The following is an 8,002-nucleotide window of genomic DNA, read 5'->3' as shown; positions in this document are numbered from 1 at the left end:
GCCAGCGAGCGCGGCGCCGGCGCCGGCGGCACGCGCGCCGGCAGCGAGGGGGGGCGGCAGCGACGGCAGCGGAGGGAACGGGGGCGGCGGCAAGCTGGTGTTCGCTGACAAGGTTGGGGGGCGCATGGTAGTGTACGGGGCATGGAGATACGCGTACTTGCGTTCTTATACATGCAGCGCTGGCTGCTGGGTGCTGCTCAAGCACCCTCACGCCGCTGAGAGTAGGGGACCTTCGTCTGGGGATTTGAAACAGCCTGCCAACCGCAGGCACGCCTGCTGCCTTGCGCACACGCTTGAATGATCAACCCCTCTCCCTCAACCTGGTTGCCCGCTCCAAGGTTTCATTGGAGGACGAAGCCCTCTGGGCGCTGCAGCAGCGGCAAGGCGGGGCACCTGGCACGGATTCCGGGGCTGGCTACGGCCGCGCGGCGGACGCGGCGGGAGGCAGCAGCGGGGGAGGTAGCGGGGGCGACGACCCTGCTGATTCAGACAGCAGAGATGAAGGCGTGGCTCTCGACTGGAAAGGCGGTGAGCAGCTTCCTATGCAGTGCTCGCCCGGTGTTGATGAGGGTGCTGGTGTTGGTGTTGGGGCGCAAGCATGGCATCCCTGGACGCATGCCTGGGTGCGGGGACGCACGCCTGGCGGGCACTCCTCGGCATGTGCTGTTGCTTCTGGCACCTGCACTCGCTTCCATCAGCGTGCCTTTGCTTGTGGCTGATTGCGGAGTCCCGTGTGAGAGCCCCATCAACCCTTGAACCCACCAAACACTGGTTGACCTCTCCACCAACCAACAAACACCCCAACTAATTGCAGACCCCATCAAGTGGAGCCCAGGCGACAAGGTCCCATTCAAGTTCCTGTAATTGTTTGAGTCCCATATCAGTCTTGCCACCTCTCATCAGATGCCACATGCATGCCATGTGCGTTTCACATTCCTACTTTTTGCATGTGACACTTAAAACGGTGTCGGGGAGCAGTATGCAACAGAAAGTCATGACACATGTGCGGTCAAGCCAAGCCTCTGTCAGCACAATCTGCAGATCCTCATTATCGCAGCTCTCCCCGCCGCAGCCCCGCACCCACGAGCAGGAGCCGCCTGCCCAGCCGCTGGTTCTCGTCGTACATAGCCGCCAGCATCGCCCCCCGCGCCCCCGCGCGCCGCGTGTGCATCGCCTCGCGGTCCGCCTGAAGCTGCAGACCCCGCAGGCGGCAGGCGGCGGCGTCGCGCGTCGCTGCCACCAGCTCCCGCGCCACCTGGCGACAGGGATCGTGACGCTTGGCAGTGAGGTGGACTCTATGCCCATGAACGTGCAGCTGCGGAGAAACAAACCACTGGCACCGGCGAACATCAGCCAACACCTCACGACTGCAGACAGTGCCTTGGGGATTACAAGTGTTGCAGCAGTGCCAGCCGGCCCACCTGCTGTTGATCAATGTCACACAGCGCGCCCCAGCCATCATCAGCGGCACGCTGACAAGCGCTCAGCGCCCGTCCCGCGTGCAGGGAGGCCGCGAGCTGTTGGGCGGTTGTGCTGCTGGCCGCCAGTCCGAAGGGGCTGACGGGCGATTGGATCGGCGTCTGAAGCAAGGCCTGTCATGTTGGTGTGGGGCGCAGTGTCAGCAGCAAGACAAAGGCAGCAGGACGACGGCACCGCTTACAGCATTGCAAGTGGCACGCATTTCACGCAGTCACTCGTGTTGGCGCCGCTGAAAGTCATGTACGAATTCACACCTCCGTCCACGTGTCCTGCAGCCGCCGCCGCTCTTCTGCCACTGCAGATGACGCTCTGGCATACCTCAGGGCCGACAACACGGACTCTAGCTGTGATACGCGATCCTGATGCTGCTGTGCCGCCATCAAAGCAAGGCGCTCTTGGTGCAGCACGCCGCGAAAATCAAAGCAGGCCTTGTGCAGCGTGTCACACGCCTGGGCAAGTGAGCAAGTGCATGCCGCGCGAGCGCAGCAAGTTAATCGGAGTGGTTGCCGCATATGAAGCACGCCTGCAAGCCATCAAGCTGCGTAAATAAATACGTCTTGTGCCGCCTGATACCTCTGCAAGGGACGAGCTCGATGCCATCGCTCGTCCAATTGGTTCCGCGAAGGTCAACGGGCCTTGTCCGTGTTGCTCAACCGTCAAAGGGTCCTACATCAAGTCTGCAATATCATTTGGATGAGTCTGGAGCTCTGTAGGGCTCTGCGCATCCCGTTCAGGTCGCGGGCAGTTTCTGCGAATAAAGGGCTCAGCGCTGCATCTCAGGAGGCACAGGCGAAGATTACAATACTTGTTCATTCACCGTACGCAACTGCAATGGAGCACGCGCCAGATCTACTAGATCAGATCAACGAGACTCTTGCGGCCCTATTACCGCATCCAGGCGCGCCAGAGAAGGAGCTTTCGCAGCAGCAAGGTCAGTAGCTGATCTGTCTGCCGTGTGCCGCAAAGGGTGTGCATCGCTCGAACTCGACGCTGGCGCTACAGCACTGCGCGCCTTGCCGCTTACTTGTGCAGCTGCCAGGCGGACAGCTCTCAGTAGCCTGGGACCCTCATGCAGCGCAAGAGATATGCTTGCTTGCCCCCACTTGAACCAGTGGCCGAAAAAGCGGATGAGTTGGTGCAAGCAACAGCGGGGCTACAACGCAAGCTGGCTGCATTTGCGACGGCGCCTGCGCCCACCCTGAAGGGGCGCCTGCAGCAGGTGGGACCGACCTTCGCAAATGGGAGTGCCAATGGTGTGATGCAGATTTGCAGGGCGTGATATAATAGGTGCATGTGGACCCGATGCCCTGAAAAGGCCTCGCGCTGACGCCCGAGCGCGCCTACCTCCCCGCGCAGGAGGTGTCTGCCCTGGAGTCGGAGCTTCAGGCAGCGGTGAACGCCGGGCGCCACGGCGCATGGACCCCATAAGCGCGTGCTGCCGCTGCATGTCGTGTGCATTTTGCGTGACCGAGGGGCCCGCGAGCAACCAGTCACATCCACCCGTGAGCAACGCTGCGTTGCACAGGTCTTGAAGCAGGCAGTCCCATGACCTTGACAAATTACAGCTGCCGCGCACCCTGCTTGACGTGCCGCCCCTCCGCGCCATCCTTCCATAAGGACGGACTGCTGGCAGAGGTGGAGCTGCGGCTGCAGCGGTGGCGGGCTACGTGCGAGCGGCTGCGCACGGCGCACGCGGCGGCGCTGACAGATGGGATCTGACGCATGCACCTGCCAGCTGGCCTGGCCATGACTGCACCCCGGGACATGATTACACTCTGGTACATGACTGCGCCCTGGGACTGGGGTGCTTGACCATCTAGGTTTAATTTGCTCGACCCCTGTGCCATCAGGCCCCAGCCGCACGACTCACTGGCGCAATCGTTGGGGCATTCCTTGAGCAATGTTTTTGTCTTGTTGCAGCTGATGTTCAAGTGAACATGTACCATGTTACAGCGACTGTTGCTTCCCAATCTTTTGATGAGAGCAGCCGTAACAGGGGTGGACACAATCAGAAATCTGCCACGCAGGCGCGGCCGCCCAGCCGACGGCAGTGCTTAGTGATTAGAGATCAGGCACGCAAGAAGCATGTCCTAACATCCGCCAGGGTGGCGGTGTGCATCCAAAATTGAACGAATCTGGGTCACAAAATCGTACAGAGCGCGTCAACGCGTGTCATGATGAGGGGATGCGGCACCGCGCCGGCCAGGTGACGCACACACGAATCAGTACGGGTCACTCCTTGTGCTTCTGAGTAGAGGCCTGGGATGTCAAATGGCGGCGGATGAACAAGACAATGTCAGCCTATCCGTCGCTGCCGGGAGGCTGTGCACACGCACATACGCAGCGCGTCGGGTACCCGCCAGATAGCAACGCCCCAACGGACCCCGCCCAACCCTGCCGGCCCGCGCGGCTGCGCTGCGTACCTCTGCTTCCCGGTACTTGGACAGGTACAGCCGCAGCGGCGCCACATAGTCCTCAAACTGATGGGGGGAGGAGGTGGGGGAAAGAGTACGGCTGGGTGCCGGCACGGGGCTTGACATTATTGGCCTCGCCAGGGCCGACAGGGTGGGGAGATGCCAGCCGCTGATGCACGGGCCTGCCGGGCACTCCGCTTGGCATGAGAGGCTGCATGCAGGATGCCGTGCCCTAGGAACACCATGCCTCAGGCAGCAGTTGCCAGGTGGGCTGCGAGCTGCCCAGCGGCTGCATTTGCACCTGCAGCGTCTCCATAGCCCACAGCAGGTCGTCGCCGTTGATGGTCTTGCGCTTCTCTGCCTGGCACTTGGCGCTCGCCCTGAGGCCGCAAGAGATGGTATAATGCACCTTGCTGATTGGTGATATGCAGTGCCATCCCACCGACACAAGACCAGCGTTGCCTGCTTGTGCTGCTTGGCCCACTATCCCGTCGCGCCCGCCAACGCGCCCCCGCCCACCCCGCTCACTCGCTGGTTATGAAGCTGATGAACTCTGAGGTGCATTCCTGAATCGCCTCCTTCGCATCCTTTGCTATCTTGGCGTTCGCGGGCAGCACTTTCTTCATTATTCGGCTGATGTTGGCCACTGGCAAAAACCTGTCCTGCTCGCGACCCCCAGGCCCATCCTCTCCCGCCTCCGCCATTGTCCGTGAAGCGGGGGGCCCGAGCTGGCTAGATATGATCTTGTGCTCGTAGCAGGACGTGACTGGGTGGACTCCATCAACAATATGAGTTTGTACCAGACATTCTTCCACTTGGTCCTGCTCTACATAAAACCGAGGGGGTGGCACTCGGTGACTGCAACATCGGGCGTGCAACAACTAGCAGCGCACGCCATGAACGTGATGAAAGCGTTCTGATTTGGATCCATCTGCATGTACCCAGCAGGTTACAACGAAGGAGGCCTCGTTCCCTCCTTGACCAAGTTGACTCCTGACCCGACAGGCGCACTGCTGCATCAACAAGAGGCTGCCTCTCTACAGGGATTCGACCTGCCACCATGGAGGACACTCGGTGAGCGGCATAAGCCTCTCGCCTGCCGCAGTGCGGCAGCTGCGGCACATCAGCCGGCACGCAGTGGGCTCGAGCCGCTGCAACTGCAGCGCGGGGCTTGCTGTCCGCGTGGCCGAGCGGCGATGGCCCCGCGGGACGCGACGTGTGTACGCCCTTCATCCACCTTGCTGCAAAGGATGACGTGGCACCACAAGTTTCTTGAGGCTCTGGAGTACGATGCTTGGGGGCAGGTGGAGGAAGCGGCAGAGGCCTACCACCGGCTGCAGGTGGCGGCCGCGGCGGTGAGCAGCGGCCAGCGCCCGCAGCAGCAGCTGGGCGGCTTGAATCTGCAGGCATGTGGTGGTGAGAATCAAGCGCACACTGTCTGCATTGCTTCAAGCACCTGGGATGCAGCCTTTGTGCACGCCCCAGCCCATGCACACAAACAGACAGGAACTCTGCTAGCTGCCACATGCGCACATGTGCTGCTGACTGCCGCCCTCGTGCCAGGAGCATGAGGAGAACGTGCTGCAGCTGCCACCCCAGAGGCGCGCCGCCATCGGGCACTTAGCGCGGGTGCTGCAGCTGCGCCTTGAGGTGCGCCGGAGGGCGGCAATGCTGACCGCACACCGCGTGCGTCCTGGTGCAGAGCAGGCTTGTTCAGGTGCATGATGCGGGAAACTGCTGCTGGCCCCTGCCTCTTGATGAGCCGCTCCTCGCTCAAGCGCCTGCACACATTACTGGGCGGCCTGCGCGACTTGGGCAAGCACAGGAGCTGCGGGGCTCGACGGGCAGCGGCGGCAGCAGCGGCGGCAGCAGCGGCGGCAGAGGAGGCGGGGTGCAGGGGCAGAAGGCGAGCGTGGGGCTGGCCGGCATGCAGTCGCTGAAGGCGTTTGTGACTGGGCTCATCGTGTCTGATGGTGCGCAAGGACTGCTGCCGGAGTGGGCAGGGAAGGCAGGCGTCTGGCGTGCGCTTGCATATAACACTACATACAGGCACATATTCCATCTCAACCTGTGAACGGTACATCGCCTGATCAAATTGACATTATGGCAGCGCCAACCTCACGTACCTCTTCGCAACCAACATGCATGCGCATTCGCTTGCAGTGCAGCTGCCGCCCACGTTGGTGCCCCTGGTGGGCGGCGCCACACCATCCCCCGGGGTGCAGCTGGCCCCGTGGCCGCGGCGTACAGGCCTGGGCGCGAGCGGCGCGGAGGAGGCAGACTCTGCCAGCGTGCCCGAGGGGCCCGACGGCGGCTGGACGAGGGCCAGCAGCGGCGGCGCGGCCGCGGCATCTGCAATGCTGGGGACCGACGCGTTTGGGCGCGGGCCAGGCGCTGAGCGCGGCACGCTGCGTCCGCCGCCGGAGGACCTGGCGCCGGGGGAGGCCACACTGAGCGTCTTCATAGGTGGGTGGGCTGAACTTGCTGCGGCACAACACCGCATGTTGGTGCGGCTGCGGCCAGCTCCAACTAGCAACTGGAAGGTCACAGTCTGGTAGCGGAGACACCAGAAACACAAGCAGCAGCATTTGTAGCAGGTGCTTAGTATTGCTGCCCATCAGCTCCGACGAACCGTGCTGCTGTTCGTTTCTCAACGCTCGGCGGTCACGGTTGCACATGTGCGTGTGCGCACAGACTCATGGCGCGTCAAGGGTGCCGACTCGATGCATGACGCGTCGGTGGCCATCAGCGTGCGTGATGCGGCGGGGCGGCTGGTGGAGGCGGTCCAGGAGACGCCCCCGCCTGACAGTGTGTCAGAGCAGCAGCTGAGGTGGGCAGTGGGGACAGCCGCAGTGTGTTTGTGCGTGTCGTGTGTGCGGTGGGGTGGCTTGCTTGTGTGAAGTGGGGCGTGGCGTGCTATATGTGGTTGAGGGTAGGGTGTGTTCAGAGTAAGATTCAGGCCATATCAACTCATCAATGTGCGCAGTGCGAGGTTGTGCTGGGATGCATCCATTTTGTTGTGCGCACGGGTGCCTTCAACACCTCACCTTTATGCAGGGCAGCAACCAGCACGGGGAAGCAGACCAGGAGACCCACCACCTGATCCCCACCCCTCTCGCAGGTGGGGCGCGACGGTGCACCTGCAGACGCTGCTCTCCCGCCTGGAAGGCGCGTGGGCGGTCTTCTTTGAGTTGGTGAGGATGAGGGGCGTGCAGATGGTCGCGCTGGCCACCTGAGTACTTGGCCGGCAACACTGGCGGGCAGCAGCTGCCAATACAGCAACCAATGAAGTCAGAATTCGTGCTCCGACCTGGAAAAACACAATCATGTCAAATCCCCACAATCATGTTGAAACCCTTTCAAACGCCGCCTCACTGGGCTGCCGTACTGTGCGTCACTCGCAGCGGCACTGGAAGCCAGCAAAGAAGAAGGTGCGCCGCGCACCTGCCGGCAGTTCTGGCAGAAAGCACCGCAGCAAGATACGATCGCACCCAAAACATTGCCAAATAGCCACGGCCTTGGGGCGTTTTGAAGGCTGCTTGTCCTGCCTGTGCACCAACAGGACCTCTGCATGCATTTGCGAGCGGTCGACCGCAACCTGCGTGACTGCCAAACCACAACCTCGGGACTCGGCAAACACATAACCTTGGTGGCCGCCCACGACATTCCCTGTCGGTGTCGCCGCCTTACAAACAACCTGGGCCGACGCGCCTGGCGCAGAGGAGCGTCAAGGCGTGGTGCCAGCTGGACTCGGACGAGCTCGGCCCCCTGCTGCAGCCACAGCAACAGCCGCAGGGCCACGCGCTGGAGGGGTCCGGCGATGGCGACGGCCACCGCAGGGCGCTGGAGGTCTACGCCAAGCCGCCCCAGTACGCGAGGGTGAGTGGGCGCATGGTCACAACACGCGTAATGTTATTCTACTGTAGCGTTGCAGCTCTGTCTGCTGCCCTGTTTTGTGCGGAGCTGCGGCAAGAGCCATCTCGCGGCGCTTGTGATTGATTGTGACATCGTGCATAGCAACCACAAGTGCGCCATCACCCGCCCGCCCACCATCGTCCCCCGCTTCGCCGGCCTTTCCATAACTCTCCACAATCGGCGCACCCCCCCCC

General features: G+C 62.3%; 2 protein-coding genes across 2 annotated transcripts in view; one reads left to right on the top strand and one right to left on the bottom strand.

Moving 5' to 3' along the window:
• Positions 1-3,711: 3,711 nt before the first annotated feature.
• MNEG_3753 (Nuclear transcription factor Y subunit B) lies at positions 3,712-4,519 on the bottom strand (the record flags this gene model as incomplete). Its single annotated transcript, XM_014047776.1, has 4 exons — positions 3,712-3,738; positions 3,903-3,959; positions 4,195-4,273; positions 4,422-4,519. The coding sequence occupies 4 exons, from the start codon at positions 4,517-4,519 to the stop codon at positions 3,712-3,714; spliced, it is 261 nt and encodes an 86-aa protein (XP_013903230.1).
• Positions 4,520-4,953: 434 nt separating this feature from the next.
• Positions 4,954-8,002, top strand: part of MNEG_3752 (hypothetical protein) — a gene marked incomplete at both ends in the record, with an annotated part of 3,724 nt that continues 675 nt past the window's right edge. The window contains 9 exons of the mRNA XM_014047775.1: positions 4,954-4,967; positions 5,143-5,248; positions 5,457-5,543; positions 5,719-5,866; positions 6,057-6,359; positions 6,588-6,723; positions 7,015-7,087; positions 7,298-7,324; positions 7,614-7,772. Of these exons, the coding sequence (XP_013903229.1) occupies positions 4,954-4,967; positions 5,143-5,248; positions 5,457-5,543; positions 5,719-5,866; positions 6,057-6,359; positions 6,588-6,723; positions 7,015-7,087; positions 7,298-7,324; positions 7,614-7,772 (1,053 nt within the window). The remainder of the gene's footprint in view (positions 4,968-5,142; positions 5,249-5,456; positions 5,544-5,718; positions 5,867-6,056; positions 6,360-6,587; positions 6,724-7,014; positions 7,088-7,297; positions 7,325-7,613; positions 7,773-8,002) is intronic.

This window comes from Monoraphidium neglectum, assembly GCF_000611645.1.
Source record: "Monoraphidium neglectum strain SAG 48.87 unplaced genomic scaffold scaffold00487, whole genome shotgun sequence".
Taxonomy (NCBI): Eukaryota; Viridiplantae; Chlorophyta; class Chlorophyceae; order Sphaeropleales; family Selenastraceae; genus Monoraphidium; species Monoraphidium neglectum.
The sequence above is the reverse complement of the archived record's forward strand: the minus strand, read 5'-3'. Positions and strand labels throughout refer to the sequence as shown.